Source organism: Carcharodon carcharias, chromosome 11, assembly GCF_017639515.1.
Source record: "Carcharodon carcharias isolate sCarCar2 chromosome 11, sCarCar2.pri, whole genome shotgun sequence".
NCBI classification, from domain to species: Eukaryota; Metazoa; Chordata; class Chondrichthyes; order Lamniformes; family Lamnidae; genus Carcharodon; species Carcharodon carcharias.
Window position 1 is genome coordinate 88,882,448 of NC_054477.1, and position 22,612 is coordinate 88,905,059.

The 22,612-nt window shown below is 43.0% G+C and overlaps 1 protein-coding gene across 1 annotated transcript in view; it reads left to right on the forward strand.

Moving 5' to 3' along the window:
• Positions 1-22,612, forward strand: part of tyr (tyrosinase) — an 84,333-nt gene that overhangs the window by 23,433 nt on the left and 38,288 nt on the right. The window contains exons 2-3 of the mRNA XM_041199279.1: positions 5,120-5,336; positions 22,381-22,528. Coding sequence (XP_041055213.1) covers positions 5,120-5,336; positions 22,381-22,528 — 365 coding nt within the window. The remainder of the gene's footprint in view (positions 1-5,119; positions 5,337-22,380; positions 22,529-22,612) is intronic.

A 22,612-nucleotide genomic window follows, 5' to 3' on the forward strand; every position in this document is an offset into this window, starting at 1 on the left:
TTAGACTCAGGGGTGGTGCCAGAGGACTGAAGAATTGCAAACATTACACTCTTGTTCAGCAACTACAGGCCAGTCAGTTTAACTTCAGTGGTGGGGAAACTTCAAGAAACAATAATTCAAGACAAAATTAATAATCAAATAGACAAATGCAGGTTAATTAAGGAAAGCCAGCATGGATTTCTTCAGGGGAAACTCTATTTAGCTAACTTGCTGGAGTTTTTTGATGATGTAACAGAGAGGGTTGATGAGGGTAAGAAGAAGGCAGCTCAACACCACCTTATTAGGGATTGGCAATAAACGTTAGCTTTGTCAGCGATGTCCCCATCCTGTAAATGAATTAAAAAACACAAGAATTATGTTTAAAAGTGTATAACAAAATGGCCACACATGCTAACAGTAGACTGAAGGTTATGTGGTTTATTGCCTGGGGGTCAATGCACATGTCCACTGAAAGGGTTTAGCAAATTAGCAAGAAAAGTCTCAGAGACAATGAAGTGTTTTTTGATTCTCTTTAATGAAGCAGGAATTTTTTATGTAAAATTCTTCTAGCATGCAACTATCACACTTGCTAAATGTACATCATATTCGTACTGGGTTGATGAAAATGGTTTCTTAAAACAAAAATAAAACCGTTATAAATAGGTGGAAATGTAACAATCAATAAAATGCAAACAACAAAACAGATACCCATTTAAAGAAAAGTAATTAAATCACTCAAAATGTTATTTTGTACATCATTTTGGGTTGCCATCATTAGATATCAAGGGGCAGTCATAAAAATAAAGTTTCTAATATCAGGGAACACATTGAAAAATTAAATAATTCATATCAATATAATTAAACCTACATATACTGTTAACTTTGGAAGGTTTGCTTTTAATCATATAAGATAAAAGCAAAATACTGCGGATGCTGGAAATCTGAAACAAAAACAAAAATAGCTGGAAAAACTCAGCAGGTCTGATAGCATCTGCGGAGAGGAATACAGTTAACGTTTCGAGTCCGTATGACTCTTCATCAGAACTAAGGAAAAATAGAAAGAAGATTAAATATAAGCTGGTTGAGGGAGGTGGGACAGGTAGAGCTGGATAGAGGGCCAGTGATAGGTGGAGGCAAAGAAAAGATAGCCAAAGATGTCATCGACAAAAGGACAAAGGGGTGTTGACTGTGGTGCTTTTATTCATGTTTTATTTCAAGGCCTATAGGTAAAAAGTCTGCATTTAGAATGTTGCCGCTTTGTCAGGTCCTTGAATGAAGAGAAACAATGACAGCACTGGAATGTACCAATGTTACCTTTTACATGTTACAGAGCTGGTAACCTACAACTCCCTATATACTTGAGTGCTTATGTATGTGTGTCTGTGTGTGCATGTCATTTAGGTTGGCTACAACACCCAGAATGTATTTAAGGCTGCCTCTTTCTCCCCTTAGTCTTTATTAGATATGGAAATTAGACATAGAATCAATAGGTTTGCTGTCATTCATAAAGAAACTCTGGTGTTATAAAGGCATACTCAGATTTTCGGACTTATAAAGAAAATAATTATCTCAGATACAACTTTCTGATTTAAAATCAAATCTAGGAGAAAAAATATTCTTGGAACAAATCATTTTCATTCACTGCATTCCTGAGACAAGTGTTATAATCCCCAGCTGAGGTTACCACTGGACAAGCCTGATCCCAGGATGGAACCCAGCTTGATAGATCCTAACTTTTGTTTTTGTTTGTTTAGATATGTGGAGAGAGGTGACTGAACAGAGTCACTGGAGTCAGCTAATGAACTTTTAACAAAAGCATAAAACATTTAATAAACAAGAAAAGATGAACTATATTACAATACTCCTTCACTCCCAACTATACCTTTACAGATATATACAGATTTGTAAGGATAACACAAGTTACAAAAGCTAACTTATACTCTAATGTCCACAGTAAGTACACAGACCATGTAAACCAATAGGCAACTGGTGGTCAGACACACCGCACTCCGAAACAAGTGACAGATGCCACCTCAACCAGATGCTATGGATTTCTCCTCAACTCCCCCCGGCACTTGTCACTGTGAACCAACCAGTCTCACTGAACTCCGTCTTTCACACAAATGTTTCCAATCTCCATTCTCCAAGAGCTCACTTTGGAATCTTTTCCCAAACCAAGGCTTTCTCTCAGATGCCTTCTGCAAGGGTTCTCTTCCAGGGTTTCGAACTCTCCTTCTTATGTTCCTCTCCCCTGGGTCACCACATGCATTCAAACTGTCTTCCATGCACTGTCTATAACCGACTCAGCTGTTAACAGTACAACATTGCTTCACATGCCATAGCAATGGGGTACAGACCTTCAGTTGTCTCTTTGGACCTTCTGGCCTTTTGCAAGCTGTTTTCACTTTAAATCTGCTTTCTGCAACTTTTGTCTCTTTAAATCTGAAGCTTGGAACCTTTCCCTCTACCCCTCATTCTTAACTTCATTTAACAGGACCTTTTCCAGATTCCTGTCCTTCCCTTTGACTAGAAGGTCTTTTTGGGACTTTCTCCTGTTCCACTCCCCTGGATTTCTGGGGACTTTCTTCTTTAGCTTGGGACTGGCTATCTGCCCCCTTTGCTCCATTGCTCCTGGTAGCTACTTTCAAAACCAACTGAACTCAAACAGCTCCCAAATCAAACTGCTTTCTAGTTTCTTCTTGTGCATTTCTGTGGGAGGCACCTGCCTCTCTGGCCCCTGTTGCTAGGCAACAGCCCAGTTTCTCTACTCTTGTTTATTTAACTTAGCTGCAACAGTCATAAGACTCTCATTAGAAATGTAGGCACCTTTTAAAGTGGAACTAAAACTCAATTTGATTTTTTGTTAACACAGAGATACAGAAATACAAATCAAACTTAAACAATAAAGCTAAAACTCATTCCTAACACCCACAAATACAAATATAACTTAATTAAACAATCTCTATTTCCTTACACTAGTAAAGGTGTAAGTCAATGCTTCTCATGAAGCCTTAAGATTTTAAAATTAGTTTTAATATGCTATTTCCGTTAGAACTTCCTGGATCCTTTGTTGTGCTCTATTAACTGCCTCCCCATGCTGTATTATATCCCTATATACCTTATGCTTCTTTTCTTGGTTTTTGTTCCATCATTTTTTTCCCTCTGTATAGGCTCATGTGCTCCTTGGCTCCCTCACGTCAAATCCCTCCCTGTTGTGCTTTCTGACTCATCTTCTCATGACCCTCTCCACTATGCACCAGTGCCCACTTCTCAATGAGACCATGCTAAGATCATGCTAAAGATGAAAATCTCAGACTGATTACCCGTGAGTATCCATACTTTGAAGGATTATGGTTACCGTTGATTTTAGTTCACCTGAGGTATCCTGGGAAAATGATTTCAAAATGAGTTTACAACCTATGTTTTAACTTTTTTTTCTATATAAAAATGCGTTACCTTTAATGAGTTATCTATTAGTGGCTTCTATGGGTATTTATTACCATCATTCATCAAACTTTCACCTTCACAAAGGGAAAGCTTCAAGCCTTGCAAACAGCAAGCCATGGCACAATCAGCAAATATCCAATAAGTTTTTGTCAATCACAAAAAATTCTAGTGAGTATAGATGCATTAGTATTGTGAAGTATTTAGTCCACTATCTCTGCCAGGCAGTAAACTGCATTGCCCAGCACACTTCCGAGATAGTGTGATAACTCCAGGAAGTTCAGTGGAGCAGAAGCACTCAGCTCTTCGAGCCTGTTCTGCCATTCCATGAGATCACGGTTGATCTGATTGTAACCTCAACTCCACCCTCCCGCCTACCCCCGATAACCTTTCACCTGCTTACTTATCAAGAATATATTGCTCTGCCTTAAAAATATTCAAAGACTCTGTCTCCGCCACCTTTTGAGGAAGAGAGTTCTAAAGGCGCTCAACCCTCTGAGAGAAAAAAGTCTCACCTCATCTCTGTCCTAAATGGGCGACCCCTTATTTTTAAACAGTGGCCACTTGTACTAGATTCTCCCACAAGAAGAAACATCCTCTTCATATTGATCCTGTCAAGACCCCTCAGGATCTTATATGTTTCAACCAAGTAGCCTCTTACTCTTCTAAAGTCCAGTGGGTATAAATTTAGTCTGCCTAACCTCTCCTCATAAGACAACCCTTCAATCTAGATATTACTTTAGTAAACCTTCTCTGAACTGTTTCCAATGCATTTGCATCCTTTCTTAAATAAGGAGACCAATACTGCACACAGTGCTCCAGATGTGGTCTCATCAATACCCTGTATAACTGAAGCATAATCTCTGTACTTTTGTATTCAATTCCCCCTGCAATAAATGATAACAGCTTTCCTAATTACTTTCTGTACCTGGACACTAACCTTTTGTGATTCATGCACTAGAACACCCAGATCCCTCTGCACCTCAGAGGTCTGCAATCTCTCATGATTTAGATAATATGCTTCTTTTATATTTTTCTTGCCAAAATGGACAATTTCACACTTATCCACATTATAGTCCATTTGCCAGATCTTTGCCCACTCATTTAACCTATCTATATACCTTTGTACCCTTCTTGTGTTCTCTTCACATCTTATTATCCTACCTTTTATTGTGTCATCAGCAAATTTAGCAACCAAACCTTTGGTCCCTTCATCCAAGTTGTTTACATAAATTGTAAACAGTTGAGGCCCCAGCAACAATCCCTGTGGCACACCACTCATCACATCTTGTGAACCAGAAAATGACCCATTTATACCTACCCACTGTTTCCCATTAGCCAGCCAATTTTCTATCCATGCCAATATGTTACCCCTACACCATGAGCTTTTATTTTTTGCAATAATCTTTGATATGGCACCTTATCAAATGCCTTCTGGAAATCTCATTACAGTTCATCCACTGGTTCCCCTTTATCCACAGCACATGTTACTTCTTCAAAGAACTCCAATAAATTGGCTAGACATGATTTCCCTCTCACAAAAACATGTTGACTGCCTGATAACCTTGAATTTTTCCAAGTGACCTGCTATAAAATCTTTAATAATTTCTTCTAACATTTTCCCTCTGACAGATGTTAAGCTAACTGGTCTATAGTAGTGAGAAAATCCATATTTTATGTCTTATTTTTGGCACAGGTAATTTGCACCAGGCCAGAAGAATACAATCGTCGTGAGGTTTTGTGTGATGGTGTTCCTGAGGGACCCATTCAACGTAATCCAGGCAACCATGATCGAAATAGGACCCCAAGGCTTCCAATCTCAGCAGAAGTGGAATTTTGTTTAAATCTGACAGAATATGAAGCTCCACCCTTTGATAAGTTTGCTAATCTTAGCTTCCGGAATACTTTGGAAGGTATTTTGTTTATGTGTTCTCTTTTTTAAAGTTTGTATGTCCTTTGGGAAGTGTGGAGATCAATTTCTTTGTACAGCTCATCAAAATGACTTTGGCATGCCTGGCTAATGTTATTTGTTTATAACCTGAGGAACAATGTTCTTTTGAAGTGTAACTTTCTGGACAAGGAATATCAGAAACAATCTGTGTCTATCTGGGAAAAGTCCATAAAAAATTAGTAAAGAGTTCAATATTGGTTTCACTGAGGTTAAAACAGTTAGTATTGTTCAAGCCAGGACCACCACTCTAAATAGCACCTAATGTGCATCTAAAACAGTCCATCTAATTAAGATGCTCACCATGAACCTCCTACAACAAATTATATATTATTTTTAGCTGTTTATAGTTGTATATAGGCTGGTATTTTACTGGGCTTGGCGGGACAGTGGAGGTGGAACCAGAAATGGGTGATGAAGGTACCCCCTCTTCGACTCAGGTACCCATTGACATCTCACGTTGGCCAGCCAATTAACAATCGATGGAATTGGAGACCACTCAGCAGCCAGAGGCGGACATTGAGGTGGCATCTGCATTGTCACCTGACATGTATGGAAGTGCTGGTGCCATGTTTATAGAGCCACCAGTACCTGAGCCCTGAACCAAATGCTTTAGCGATCCACCAGCAACCATCCTCTGAATACTCAGGCCTGCAAGTTTGCAGCAACCACTGAACATCCCCCCAGCTACCAGTGATCTCCCCAGCAACCACTGACCTCCTCAGCAACTACTAACCAACTGCCCAGCAACCAGTGACCCCCCCCCAGCAACCACTAACCTCCCCATCATCCACTGACCACTCCAGCGACCACTGATCCTTCCAACATCACTGACTGCTCCAGCAACCAGCATCCACTGACTGCCCCAATATCCAGCAACCACTGACTCCTCCAGCAACCGACGACCACTAACCCTTGTATCCATCGACCCCTCCAGCAACCAGTGACCATAGACCCCTCCAGCATCCTTGAGCCAATGACCCCCTCCAATATCCAGTGACCCCTCCAGCATCTAGCATCCACTGACCACCTCCCCCTGCGCCCCGCCCCACCAAGCGTCCAGGATACAACATCCACTGAACCCTCCAGCATCCAGTGACCCCACCAGCATCCAGCAACTACTGACCCCTCCAGCAACCAGTGACCACAGACCCCTCCAGAAACCAGTGACCTGTCCAGAAGCTAGTGACCCCTTCAGGTTCATGGGGAGGCAATGGCATAGTGATATTGTTGCTGCACTAATAATCCAGAGACTCAGGGTAATGCTCTGGGGACCCGGGTTCAGATGGTGAAATTTGAATTCAATAAAAGTCTGGAATTAAAAGCTAATGATGACCATGAATCTATTGTCGATTGTTGTGAAAACCCATCTGGTTCACTAATGCCCTTCAGGGAAGAAAATCTGCTGTCCTTACCTGGTCTGGCCTACATATGACTCCAGACCCACAGCAATGTGGTTGACTCTTAAATGGCCGGGCAAGCTACTCAGTTGTAACAAACCACTACAAGGTCTCAAAGGGATGAAACCGGACGGACCACCCGGCATCGACCTAGGCACCGGAAACGACAACGACAAACTTTGCCCTGTCGATCCTGCAAAGTCCTCCTTACTAACATCTGGCAAAATTGGGAGAACTGTCTCACAGACGAGTCAAGCAGCAGTCTGACATAGGCTGGGATTTTCCAGCGCTATCACAGGCAGGACCCGTCGCAGGCGAGGCAGAGCCCCAGCCACAAGTCCATTGACTTGCGGCAGGATTGGAAGATCATGGTGGCAGGCAGGTGTGAAAAATCCTGCCCATAGTCATACCCAGGGAATCATACCTTACAGACAATGTCCCAGACATCACCATCACCATCCCTGTGTATGTCCTGACCCACTGGAAGGACAGGCCCAGCAGAGGTGGCGGCACGGTGGTATACGGAGGAGAGGGAGTTGCCCTGGGAGTCCTCAACATCGACTCCGGACCCCATGAAATCTCAAGGTATCAGGGCAAACATGGGCAAGGAAACCTCCTGCTGATAATCATCTGCAAGCCCCCTCAGCTGACAAATCAGTACTCCTCCCTGTTGAACATCACTTGGAGCACTGAGGGAGGCAAGGGCACAGAATGTACTCTGGGTGGGGGACTTCAATTTCCATCACCAATAGTGACTTGGTAGCACCACTACTGACTGAGCTGGTCGAGTCATAAATGACATTACTGATAGACTGGGTCTGTGGCAGGTGGTGAGGGAACCAGCAAGGGGGAAAAACACATTTGACCTCATCCTCACCAACCTTCCTGCCAAAGATGTCCATGACAGTGTCGGTAGGAGTGGTCACCGCACAATCTTGTGGAGACCAAATCCCGTCTTTACATTGAGGATACCCTCCATCGAGCTGTGTGGCACTATCACCGTGCTAAATGGGATAGATTTCAAACAGATTTAGCAGCTCAAAACTGGACAGCCATGAGTGCTATGTGCTATCAGCAGCAACAGAATTGTACTCAACCACAATCTGTAACCTCATGGCCCAGCATATCTCCCACTCTACCATTACCACCAAGCCAGGGGATCAACCCTGGTTCAATGAAGAGTGCAGGAGAGCATGCCAGGAGCAGCACCAAGCATACCTAACAATGAGGTGTCAACCTGGTGAAGCTAAAACACAGGCCTATTTGCATGCCAAACAGCATAAGCAGCAAGTGATAGACGGAGCTAAGCGATTCCACAACAAACAGATCAGATCTAGTCTCTGCAGTCCTGCCACATCCACAATTAAACAACTCACTGAAGGAGGAGGCTCCACAAAAATCCCAATCCTCATTGGTGGGGGAGCCCAGTATGTCAGTGCAGAAGATAAGGCTGAAGCACTTGCTACAATCTTCAGCCAGAAGTGCCAAGTGGACGATTCATCTCGGCCTCTTCCAAGGAGTCTCCAGCATAACTGATGCCAATCTTCAGCCAATTTGAAAGAAACAGCTGAAGGCACTGAACAATGCAAAATATATGGGCCCTGACAATATTCCAGGAATAGTACTGAAGACTTGTGCTCCAGATCTTGCATCGCACCTAGCCAAATTGTTCCAGTACAGTTACAACACTGGCATCTACTCGGCAATGTGGAAAATGTCCAGGTATGTCCTGTACACAAAAAGCAGGACAAATCCAATGAGACCAATTACTGCCCCATCGGTCTACTGTCGATAATCAGTAAATTGATAAAAGGATTCATCAACAGTGCTATCAAGCGGCACTTGCTTAGCAATAACCTACTCACTGACGCTCAGTTTGGGTTCCGCCAGGACCACTCAGCTCCTGACCTCATTATAGCCTTGCCTCAAACATGGACAAAGGAGCTGATCTTCAACTGTGAGGTGAAAGTGACTGCCCTTGACATCAAGGCCTCATTTGACCGAGTGTGGAGCCCTGGCAAAACTGGAGTCAACGGGAATCGGGGGAAAACTGGTTGGAGTCGTACCTAGTACAATGGAAGATGGTTATGGTTGTTGGAGGTCAGTCATCTCAGCTCCAGGGCATCACTTCAGGAGTTCTTAGGCCCAACAATCTTCAACTGCTTCATCAATGACTGTCCTTCCATCATTATATCAGAAGTGGGGATGTTCACTGATGATTGCACAATGCTCAACATCATTCGCAACTCTTCAGATACTGAAGCAGTCCATGTCCAAATGCAGCAAGATCTGGACAACATCCAGGCTTGGGGTGACAAGCGGCAAGTAACATTCACACCACACAAATGCTAGGCCATGACCATCTCCAACAAGAGAGAATCTAGCCATCGCCCCTTGACATTCAGTGGCATTACCATATCTGAATCCCCCGCTATCAACATCTTGGGGGTTACCATTGACCAGAAACTGAACTAGACTAGCCATATAAGTACGGTGTCCACAAGAGTAGGTCAGAAGCTAGCAATCTTGCTGCGAGTAACTCACCTCCTGACTCCCCAGAGCCTGTCGACAATCTACAAAGCACAAGTCAGGAGTGTGATGGAATACTTTCCACTTGTCTGGATGAGTGCAGCTCCAACAACACTCAATAAGCTTGACACCATCCAGGACAAAGCAGCCCGCTTGATTGGCACCACATCCACAAACATTCACTCCCTCCACCACCAACGCACAGTAGTAGCAGTGTGTACCATCTACAAAATGCGCTGTAGGAACTCACCAAGGCTCCCTAGACAGCACCTGGCAAACCCACGACCGTTAGCAAGGACAAGGGCAGCAGACATATGGAAAACCACTAGCTGCAACTTCCCTTCCAAGCCACTCACCATCCTGACTTGGAAATATATCGCTGTTCGTTCACTGTCGCTGGGTAAAAATCCTGGAACTCCCTTCCTAACAGTGCTCTGGATGTAGCTACACCACATGGACTGCAGTAGTTCAAGAAGGCAGCTCACCACCACCTTCTCAAGGCAACTAGGTATGGGCAATAAATGCAAGCCTAGCCAGCGAAGCCCACATTCCTTGAATGAAGCAAAAAAAAACTCCAACGACCCTTGACCCCTCCAGCAACCACTGACCCCTCCAGCATCCAACTACCAGTGACTCCTCCAACATCCCTGGAAGAAAACTGCAGGAGAAATGTACGTATAGGCATGGCAGGAGCAAGATTCCAGGTGGCCCCACGGTTCAGTGATGACCCCCAGCTCATTCTCCTCCAACTCACTTAGGCAAAGCAGGAGGTACTCTTCCCCATGGGCAGAACGAGGAGACCTCAACACCTAACCAAGGAAGCCTGGGTAGGAGGCCAGTAGCCATGGGGTCATCAGGAGAACCTGGCTGCAGTGCTGCAAGCTGGTCACCAACCTTTTTCACTCTACAGGGGTGAGTACCACACCTTGGTTGCCTTTATGGCAAAGGAAATGGATAAGTGGGAGGGTGCAATGGCTAGGGAGGGAGAGCCCATTATAATGATGGCAGTGGGGTGAGGCTTCAGCATCCCTTTGGGAAGGAATGGTTGCAACTTTGTCAAGGGATATGAGACTGGCACTGCTGACCCATGCAAGGTGGCTCCAGAGTAGCCCAATGCCACATTCATGCCACTGGCCACAGACACAGCAGGAACTATGCAAAGCAATTGGTCGCTGTGTTTGTTCCAGTGTGGCCACTATCATTATTCCCCTGTATTCCGGCAGGAGAAAAGGGGCCAAAATGCTCAGGAGAGGGCCTGGATCAGTGATGATGTCATGACCATCACCATCCTGACTCCGATAGAGGAGGAGGATCTACAATCGACAGGGTATCAAGGCGACCACTCCTATGTGGATGGTGAGGCCAGAATGCAGTCACAGGAAGGTGAGCTGCCTCATCACCAAGCATGAGGGAAGCCTCAGGCAAGCATGGTGGATGCAGTTTATGTGTCCTTCAATATACAGACATCGATGTGAGCTGCTGTCAATTCTGTGAGCTCCTGTCTGGAGGGGTGAGAAGTGCTGATTATTCTGTTCCGTTTCACAGGTCAATCACAGGAACAGAGAGTATCCATCTCCAATGAATAGACATCCACCTCTGAGGAGGAGGAGGGAACCTCAGATGGTGAAGCATCATGTCATTTGCCCACACCCTCCACCACAGCAGATACTGTCACCTCAGTGAGTCCATGCTCACAAGTAGATTCGGTTGGGGTCACAACCTGGTATGAGCGCCATACATACACCTGACCAACTGCCAGAGGGTTTGACAGCTGGGGCCACTGAGGAGGTGTGTGGGAGGCCAGGCCCATGCTGAGCTCTGGGCTGATGATGTGTCTCTGGAGTCACCACAAGGCAGCAGATGCTGGAGGTTCAGCGGGAGGTGTGTGAGGATCTGGCAGAGATTCCAGAGGGTGTCCATGTCCTGGCTCAGACAGTGAAGAAGTCCATCTACTGCAATCTCCTCTTGTCTGCATGTATGGCCTTCTCCATGTCCTCTCTCAGGATAACAATGTTCACCCTTCCGTCACTTCCACTCTGAGAATGGCCTTGCTGTTGCCTGTCTGACAACCAGGCAGAAAGCTGCCATCCATGCCAGGGTGCAGTACAAAGTCAGACCTTCTAGTTCCAGAGCTGCACAAGGTCATCCTGCTAGGTCACTTGCAGTCTCCCTGTTGAAAGTCAGCAGCCTTCTACCGGCCATGCAGCAGCCACAGGGGTAGCACTGCATTGGAGCTCTAGGACAGGCAAAGACACATGGAATACAAGATGGACAGCTTGAATTATAAAGTTGGTGTGAAATGTTTGTTTTTTTGTTGACCTTTATTTCAGCATTGTGGTCATGAGGATGTTATGATGGTCAGTAACAGAAGGAAAGTTGTGGCACTATTGCTGATGGGGATTTGGGCTGGGGTCACAGCCCAGGTTGAAATGGGCTTCTTGCCATCTCCCTTCCTCTTCCTCCTCCTCATCAGCTACTCACTGTATATCTGGTGCCTTGCGTTATGCCCTCCTGATGAAGAGATGTGCATCATGCAGCAGACCACTAAGTCGTGAGACACACTCTGGTGGGTACTCAAGGCTCCTCCAGAATGGTCTAGGCATTGGAAACATTACTCAAACAGCCTAATGATCTGCTCAATGACATTTCATGTGGTATCTGGCTCTGCACACGAAAGCCATGGGCCAACCGGTCAGCAGGTTAACCAGTAACTTTGACAAAATGCCTCAATTTTTTTATTCATTCAGAGGATGTGGGCATCTCTGGCTAGGCCTGCATTTATTGCCCATGCCTAATTGCCCTTTAGAAGGTGGTGGTGAGCTTCCTCTTGAACCGCTGCAGTCCATGTGGTATAGATACACCCACAATGCTGTTAGGAAGGGAGTTCCAGGATGTTGACCCAGTGACAGTGAAGGAACAGCAATATATTTTCAAGTCAGAATGGTGAGTGTCTTGGAGGGGAACTTGCAGCTGGTGGTGCTCCCATATATCTGCCACCCTTGCCCTTCTAAATGGTAGCAGTCGTGGGTTTGCAAGGTGCTGTCTAAGGAGCCTTGGTGAGTCTTGCAGTGCACCTTGTGGATAGTACACACTGCTGCCATTGGTCAACAGTGGTGGAGGGAGTGAATGTCTGCGGATGGGGTGCCAATCAAGTGAGCTGCTTTGTCTTGGGTGGTGTCAAGCTTCTTGAGCATTGTTGGAGTTGCACTCATCCAGGCAAGTGGAGAGTATTCCATCACACTCTTGACTTGTGCCTTGTAGATGGTGGATGAGTTTTGGGGAGTCAGGAGGTGAGTTACGCACCTCAGGATTCCCAGCTTCTGACCTGCTCTTATAGCCACAGTATTTATATACCTAGTCCAATTCAGGTTCTGGTCAATGGTAACCCCCAGGATGTTGATAGCGGGGGATTCAGCGATGGTAATGACATTGAACATCAAAGGGCAATGGTTAGATTCTGTCTTGTTGGAGATGGTCATTGCCTGGCACTTGTGTGGCACGAATGTTACTTGCCACTTGTCAGCCCAAACATGGATATTGTCCAGGTCTTGCTGCATTTGGACATGAAGTGCTTCAGTATCTGAGGAGTCATAAATGGTGCTGAACATTGTGCAATTATCAGCAAATTTCCCCACTTCTGACCTTATGATGGAGGGAAGATCATTGATGAAGCAGCTGAAGATGGTTGGGCCTTTGACACTACCCTGAGGAACTACTGCAGTGTTGTCCTGGAACTAATGGGGCTAAAGGCCGATAAGTCCCCTGGACCTGACGGGTTGCATCCTAGGATATTAAAGGAAGTAGCTACAGAGATAGTGGATGCACTGGTTGTGATATTCCAAGAATCCTTAGATTCTGGAAAAGTCCTAGAGGATTGGAAAACTGCCAGTGTAACACCCTTATTCAAAAAGGGAGGGAGCCAAAAAAAAACAGTTAAGTATAGGCCAGTTAGTTTAACATCCATCATTGGGAAAATGTTAGAGTCTATTATAAAGGGTGTAATAACAGAGCATTTAGAAATACATAGCAAAGTCAGTATGGCTTCATGAAGGGGAAATCATGACTGACAAATTTATTAGAATTCCTTGAGGAGGTAACAAGCAGGATAGATAAAGGAGAACCAGTAGATGTAATATATTTGGATTTCTAAAAGGCATTCAATAAGGTACTGCACATACGGCTACTTAGTAAGATAAGAGCCCCTGGTCTTGGGGGTAGTATATTTGCATGGTTAGATGATTGGCTAACTAATAGAAGATAGAGTTGGGATAAGGAGGTCATTTTCATGATGGCAACCTCTAACTAGTGGGCCACAATTATTTACCATATATATGAACGTGAATGTACTATCGCCAAGTTTGGAGATGACACAAAAATAGCTGGGAAGGGAAGTAGTGAGGATGACACGAAGAGTCTACAGAGGTATATAGACAGATCGAATATAATGTGGGAAGATGTGAGGCTATATGCTTTGGTAGGAAGAGTAGAGGAGCTGAATATTATTTAAATGGAGAAAGACTGCAGAAAGCCGCAGCATAGAGGGATTTGGGGGTCTTCGTGCATGAAACACAACCATTTAGCAAACAAGTTCAGCAGGTAATAGGGAAGGCAAATGGAATGTTGGCATTTATTTCAAAGGGAATGGAGTATAAAAATAGGGAAGTCTTACTAACACTATACAAGGCACTGGTTAAACCACACCTAGAATGCTGTAAACAGTTTTGGAGCCCTTATCTAAGGAAAGATATATTGGCATTGGAGGCAGTCCAGAGGTTGATCCCAGGTATGGAGGGATTTGCTTATGAGGAGAGGTTGAGTAGGTTGGGCCTGTACTAATTGGAGTTTAGAATGAGAAGCGACCTTATTGAAACAAATAAGCTTCTTAGGGGGCTTGACCGGGTAGATGCTAAAATGTTGTTTCTCCTTATGGGAGAGTCTAGGACCAGAAAGCATAATGTCAGAGTAAGGGTTCACCCATTTAAGACAAAGATGAGGAGGAATTTCTCTCAGAGGGTAGTGAATCTGTGAAATTCTTTACCACAAATGAATATAGAGGCTGGGTTGTTAAGTTTATTCAAAGCTGAGTTAGACAGATTTTTAATCAATCAGGGAATTAAGGGTTATGGGGAAAAGGCAGGAAAGTGGAGTTAAGGATTATCAGGTCAGCCAGACGCAAATGGCCGAATGGCCTATTCTGCTCCTATGTCTTATGGTCTTATAGTAATCAGCACAAGGTTTCCTTGCCCATGTTTGACCTGATGCCATGAGACTTCATAGGATCCAGAGTCGCTGTTGAGGACTCTCAGGGCAACTCCCTCCAGACTGTATATCACTGTCCCACCACCTCTGCTGGGTCTGTCCTGCCGGTGGGACATACCCAAGGATGGTGATGGTGGTGTCTGGACATTATCTGTAAGGTATGACTCTGCAAGCATGACTATGTCAGGATGTTGTTTGACTAGTCTGTGAGACATCTCTCCCAATTTTGGTTCAAGCCCCCAGACGTTAGTAAAGAGGACTGTGCAAGGTCGAAAGAGCTGGGTTTGCCCCAGTGCCTACGTTGATTCCAGCTGATCCGTCCAATTGTATTCCTTATTGACTAGTTTTTAGTGGTTTGATACAACTGAGTGGCTTGCTAGGCCATTTCAGAGGACATTAAGAGTCAACCAAATTGCTGTGGGTCTAGAGTCACATATAGACCAGACCAGGTAAGGATGGCAGATTTCCTTCCTTAATGGACATTAGCAAAATGGATGGGTTTTTATGACAATGGTTTCATGGTCATCATTAGACTTCTAATTCCAGATATTTATTGAGTTCAAATTCCACTATCTGCCATTGTGGGATTCAAACCCAGGTCCCTTGAGCATTACCCTGGGTGTTTGGATAACTAGTCCAGTGACAATACCACTACACCATCACCGCTGTGCAGTATCACAGAATAAAAGCACTGTGACCACTGGCAGGATACTGGGCACTGATCTGCACTATATGCTGAGTATGGTACTGAGTATATACTAGCTGCACTTCTGGTTGCGGTATATCTAAGAATTGACATGCAATGTCTGCAACAGTATTAGTGCTGTTAATGGCACCCTGCGCTGTGAGGAATCCTGCGATCTGGCAAAGCCATATTCTTGCTCCGCCTGCTTTAATCAAGCAAGAGAAAGTGAAATGAACTGTCTTCACATATAGAGCATCCCTAATACAACAGTGGATGACAAGCTGAGGAATAGCCGAGGTTCCCCTCTCCCAATTTTCCACCACTGGCAACTTGTTTCTCAAGCCAGAACTGGGAAGGCAGCAGTTGAGAATTGTTCCCTAAATATCCTACAAACATATGAATTAGGAGCAGGAGTAGGCCACTCAGCCCCTTGAGCCTGCTCTGCCATTCAACAAGATCATGGTTGATCTGATTGTAACCTCCATTCCACATTTCTACCTGCCCCTGATGACCTTTCATCCCCTTACTTATCAAGAATCAATCTACCTCTGTCTTAAAAATATTCAAGGACTCTGTTTCCACCAATTTTTGAGGAAGAGAGTTCCAAAGACTCTCAACCTTCTGAGAGAAAAAAAAAACTCACCTCATCTCTGTCCTAAATGGGTGACCCCTTATTTTTGAACAGTGGCTACTTGTACTAGATTCTCCGAAAATAAATATCCTCTCCACATTGATCCTGTCAAGACTCCTCAGGATCTTATATGTTTCAATCAAGTAGCCTCTTACTCTTCTAAAATCCAGCGGGTATAAGTTTAGCCTGTCCAACCTCTCCTTGTAAGACAATCCTTCAATCCAGATATTAGTTTGGTAAACCTTCTCTGAACTGCTTCCAATGCATTTACATCCTTTATTAAATCAGGAGACCAATACTGTACACAGTACTCCAGATGTGCTCTCATCGATTACCTGTGTGACTGAAGCATAATCTCCCTACATTTTTATTCAATTCCCCTCGCAATAAACAATAACATTCTAATAGCTTTCCTAATTACTTGCTGTACCTGCATACTAACCTTTTGTGATTTATGCACTAGGACACCCAGATCCCTCTGCATCTCACAGCTATGCAATCTCTCACCATTCAGATAATATGCTTCTTTTTTATTCTTCCTGCCAAAATTGACAATTTTGTATTTTCCCACATTATACTCCATTTGCCAGATCTTTGCCCGCTCACTTAACCTATCTAATTCCCTTTGTAGCCTCCTTATGTCCTCTTCACAACTTACTTTCCTTCTTATCTTTGTGTCTTCAGCAAATTTAGCAATCATCCCTTTGGCCCCTTCAAGTCATTTATATAAATTGTAAGAAGTTGAGGTCCCAGCACTGAGCCCTGTGGCACACCACTCATTACATATTGTTAACCAGAAAATGACCCACTTATGGCTACCCTCTGTTTCCTGTTAGCTAGTCAATCTTTTATCCATGCCAACATGTTACCCCCTACATCATGAGCTTTTATTTTTTGCAATAACCTTTGAAATGGCACCTTTTCAAATGCCTTCTGGAAATCTCATTACAGTACGTCCACTGGTGCCCCTTTATCCACAGCACATGTTACTTCTTCAAAGAACTCCAATAAATTGGTTAAACATGATTTTCCTCTCACAAAACCATGTTGACTCTACCTGATTACCTTGAATTTATCTAAGTACCCTGCCATAACATCTCCAATAGCTTCTAACATTTTCACTATGATAGTTGTTATGTTAACTAGCTTGTAGTTTCCTGCTTTCAGTCTCCCTCCCTTTTTGAATAAGGCAATTACATTCCTTATTTTCCAATCAAATGGAGCCTTGCCCAAATCTAAGGAATTTTGGAAAATTAAAACCAGTGCATCAACTATTTCACTAGCTACTTTTTTTTAAAGACCCTAGGATGAAATCCATCAGGTCCTGGGTACTGTCAGCCCACAGCTCCAACAATTTGCTCAATACCACTTCCCTGGTGATTGTAATTTAATTGAGTTCCTCCCTTCCTTCCATTTCCTGATTTACAGCCATTTCTGGGATGTTACTTGTATCCTCTATAGTGAAGACTGATGCAAAATACCTGTTCAATTCATCTGCCATCTCCTTATTTTTCATTTTTCATTCCCCAGGCTCATTTTCTATAGGACCAAAGCTCACTTTAACTCTTTTCTTTTTAAAATATCTATAGGAACTCTGACTGTATGTTTTTATATTTCCAGCTAACTTTCTCTAATACTCTAATTTTCATCCCTTATTAATCTTTTAGTTATTCTCTGCTTTTTTTTATATTCTGTCCATTCTCCTGACCTGCCAGGCTTCCTTGCACAATTATATGCTTTTTTTTTAAGTTTGATACTATCTTTAACTTTTTTAGTTAACCATGGATGGTGGGTTTTCTTTTAGAATTTTTCTTTCTTGTTGGAATGTAATAATTCTGTGTATTCTGAAATATCCCTTTAAATTTCTGCCACTGCATCTCTATTGATCTATTCATTAATGTAATTTGCCAGTAGTCTTTAGCTAGCTCTGCTTTCATGCCCTCATAATTGCCCTTATTTAAGTTTTAAATACTAGTCTTGAAGCCACTCTTCTCTCCCTCAAACTGAATGCAAAATTTAATCATATTATGATCGCTGCTACCTATGAAGTCATTAATTAATCCTATCTCGTTGCACTATCCTATTTGGCTTATGCGATCTTTCCATTAAAAAAATGAAGGAGCTCCCCTTGCCAACATAATATCTGTCATTTGATTGATACATACATGCATGGAAGTCAGGTTGATCTAGTAGATGTCAACTGCAGTGGCATAGAAGAATCCAATATAATGAATGCTTATTGCTATAGTAAGAATAATTCCTGTTCTAGATATATTCTGTCAGTCATCTTGTGATACGATGTATATGTACCTTTAATGGGTGTATCTTAAAATGTTGTCAATCTCTACCACCTCAACATAGGATGTGATGTAATAGTCTCATGACTCTGAGCTCAGTCCACAAAAGCAGCAGTAGAAGTCAAATTTTCCTCCCAGTCATTGTATGTATATAATCTTGTCTTCAAATAAAGAGCCTACATTATTATATCACTAATCCTTGTTGGGTGATTGGTATGTCTACATCAAACAGAAGACATGGTGGTGGTGTGGTTTTTGAAGATTTGACTGAGGAGCATTCAAGCCTTAACACTTTCACATGCAGAAGAACAACTGGGGTGGAAGTGAGACAACTATTACCTGCTAATACACCATGTGTAAATGATTGTGCAGCCCTGTAGGAATCCTATATACTGTACCTTCATTTTGGGACATCACAGCAGCCAGCAGGCACCAGGTCCCAGTATGATGGTTCAAATTTAGTAATTAGTATAAGACTACCATTGCAGAGTTTGTGCAGGAACAGCTATTAAAAGCCGACACTGGGAGGTCTAATTTAAAGTACAACTCCACAGACGGAGGAATCCATTATCACTGCTTACTATCCCTACAGGAGGTTGGGTGGAGATTGAATCACTGCAGTCTGAGCTAGGAAAGGAGAGTCAATCCAGTAACAACTCCCAACAGCTCAAAGAAGGTAGCAAAAATTGCTTTTTTGATAGTTTAATTTCATCTTTGAAGCCCTGCTTATTCACACCAAAAACCACTGTTTTGTAGGTGGAACTTCAGTAAACCCAGGAAAGAAGTGCCACTGTTTCAGTCAGGCAGTAACCTATGACCAGCTAAGGCTGTGGCTGCTAAAGGTATTGCAACTCAGAGCTAAATTAAGTTCAGAAGTGCTGTAAAACCAGCCTGACTTGCTGTCCTGTTCCAGAGGGTCCCCGTAATCCCGCAAAAAGCCACAGATGGCCTCAAAATTTCCAACATTCAATTGGAAAGTGACAGACCTCCTCTCTGAATTTACTATTTTCTGACAATGCGTAGAGCTATGTTTTCTGGACCTCAATATTGCTGAACCAGATAAACAAGAAATTATGATTAAAATGATGGCAATGAAGGTCTCCACAGATGACATGCTTCAGGTTTGTCGGACGATGACCTTAAAATTCCAGGTAAAATACAGTCAACACTCGAAGATCAATTACAAGTGAAGCTCAACTTCCAACTAGACTGTCTGGAATTCATTAAGGGGGCTGGTAAGCCTATTAATAAATTAATTAAATTGAATTTTTCCCTGCCTGTCCAACCTTACAGTTGGCGGGCGAGTGAATAGGCCATTTTTTACGACACGCCATCCATGGGCGGAAATGAGGTTTCGAAAAGTGATTAAGAAAAAACTTTTAAAGCTAATTTTTAACATGTCCCTGCTCATGTGACTCTGTCACATGAGGGGACATGTTTTCCTTAATTTTAAAATCTTTATTTGTAAAGTTGAAAATCTTCAGCTCCCTGAGGCAGCTCTGTGCCTTCAGGGAGTTTTCACTGAGTGCACTTCCACGCATGTGCTGACTTCCGCGCTCGCCCTTCTCCCCCCACCCCCTCAGGCAGTGCTGAGCGTTTCAGCGTGTGATTCATGCTGGCTGACCGTTAATTGGCCAGCCAGCATGAAATCATGGTCCGGGCCCGATCACGGGCTCCTAGGCCCACCTGCCAAGGGGGAAACCCTCCCCCATGTCTTTTAGGTAACAACCAACAGAGACCACTGAACAATTCCTAAGTAAATGTAATGACAAGGGGCGTGATTGTGACCTCAAAGCAGCAGAGCTAACTGACAAAATAAGCGAGCTCGTGATAGCATCTATCCCAATAGAAGCATTCCAAAAAGACACTTTGGACCAACCTGAAGGTTACAGCATGAAAGCACTTGCAGATGCAAATATGAAGTCATACCACTGAGCAGACAGAGTCTACAGAATACGGATAATTCATCCAGCATTGGTATGAAAGCCAACACAGGCAAGCCTAATAAGCAACGTGGGTGATGTGGCCTCATGCATCCAGACACTGGCCAGTTTTTAACGCTGAATGCAAGGCACCAAAGAACAATGGAAGTGCCAAACTAGAAAGCAACAGCCGGAACAAGTGGTTCAGCATCACAAGAAGTCACAACCAGTGGCCAGAACTACAGTATTCCAATCAACCAAGTAACTGTAACAGACAAACAAGGTCCACAAGATGTCTAGCTACACGGTCAGATGATGAGAATGATCAGCACACTGACACACAAATTGAGCAGATATTCAAAAAATCGGTAAAAAATTAAATAACGTATTTGCACAATCGTACCAACAGAAGCCTTTGCCACCCTAAAGGTTATATGCCCAGAAATTCAGGGACAGCATTAACTATATGCAAAACTGGATACTGGTCAAGGTGCAGATATCCTTCCACTTTGCACACTGAAATGTATGTACCCACAGAAGTGGCAAGTGAAGATTCAACCAACCACCGCCAAACTCACCACTTAGAATGGCTCGGAGATCCCATCCCTGGGATCCATTACACTCAAGCATTAATACAAAAACTCACCCTGATCACCCCAGGTAATATTCGTTGCGGACACAGGCCTACTGGCAGGGACCTGTCCATGGTCACCATCCATGGTATCGCCAAGACAATGACGAGGACCACAGACCACATAGAGTGCTATTGGGAACCCCATGCATGCACTGGGAAAAGACCACCTAACTCTGCAATGCTGATCATCATCCAACAGGATACACAGCACAGTTGGAACCGAATATGTATACCCATGCTGAACTTGCAAACTTCTATCCTACTACAGAATCAATGTGGAATTACCATTTGGCAGACAAGTGCAACACCAACAACCTTCCCCAATCATCACTCAAAAAACAGAGGAAGATGAAAGATGCCCACAACTGGCATGGGAGTAACAAATTACCCAAACTGAATATCAAACAAAAGTTTGTACAATGCCCAACTGTTGGCACATGAAATCCAGCAGAAATTGTCAGCATATGCCAGGAACCAAGACGGTACTAACATCAAATGACATGTCAATGCAATGAAACAGATGTCAAATCAGAACAATGCTATAACTGGAAATACTGAGTAATCCTATTGCAAGCAGAACACTGTCTAAGACATAAGACTAATCAGCATTTTGCAAACAGAGCAGCCTCCAGCCAAGATCAGAGTAACTAAGTCTGGATGGATAAGCAAATCATCAATACATTTCAGAAATTTGCAAATTTTTGCTTTGTGCAATGGTTTATTCAGATACAGTGTTATTTTCATTCCCTGTCATATAAATAGTTTTATTCTTTAAGGGGAAACATCAGTTTGAGAATAGGATGATGTTGTGACATGATGTACTTGTATCTTTAAGGTTGTGTATCTTAAACTGCTCTCAATTACTATCACCCTGACACAGGGCGTAATATAGTAGTCCCATTACTCTGAATTCAGTCTACAGAAGCAATAGTACAAGTCAGCTGTGCCTCACAGCCTCCCAGTTTATATTGTCTATTCTCAACTTCAAATAAAGAACATCCATTACTGTTTTACCAATCCTTGTTGTCTGATTGGTATGTTTATGTTGAACAGAACAGCATAACAAGCCATCCTTCAGTAAATGGCACAACTTTGTGAAGAGGAAATGGCAGAGATTGATCTCCTTTGATGATCAGTAAACATGTGTCTTGGGGTAATGATGGGTGGACATATTCAAGTTACCTCAGGTGTCAATGCCTATGTCATTCACTCCTTGTGAACTCCTGTTGCTCATCCAAATCTTGAAGCATGATCAGAATTCCTGAGGAATACTTATTGTCACTACTTTGCATGTTGTGATTGAAATGAAAGCAGCAATCAAGAATGAATGAAAATATTGGTAGAAAATAAACCTAAATAATGCAAACATGGTGCACTACCCAAGAACAAAAATGAATAATTTTTTAAAATGCATCGAAATCTAATTGTTTAATGCAAAAAAGACATAACAACAACTCTACAACAATTGCATCGTTTTTCTTGTTATTTGTTTGTGAGATGTAGCCTGTGTATTTTTAAACCTTCCTTAGTTATCCTGTTCAAAGGTGAAAATTATTTTTATATTACTTTGCTGTTCTTTGAAAGTGTAGTAGCTTAATTAGTAAAAATGGCTTAATTATCAATTCAAATAAATTTAACTTCTTCTTGAACAGGCTTTGCCAATCCAAATGATGCTATATCCAACACAACACAGAGTGGCTTGCATAATGCCTTACACATTTACATGAATGGTTCAATGTCCAGAGTTGGTGGATCAGCAAACGACCCAGTCTTTATCCTTCATCATGCTTTTGTTGATAGGTGAGTGTAATTGAGAGTAAATTTACTCCATATTCTCACATTCCCTGGTTGTTCACTACAAAAATTCCTCAAATATACTATGTT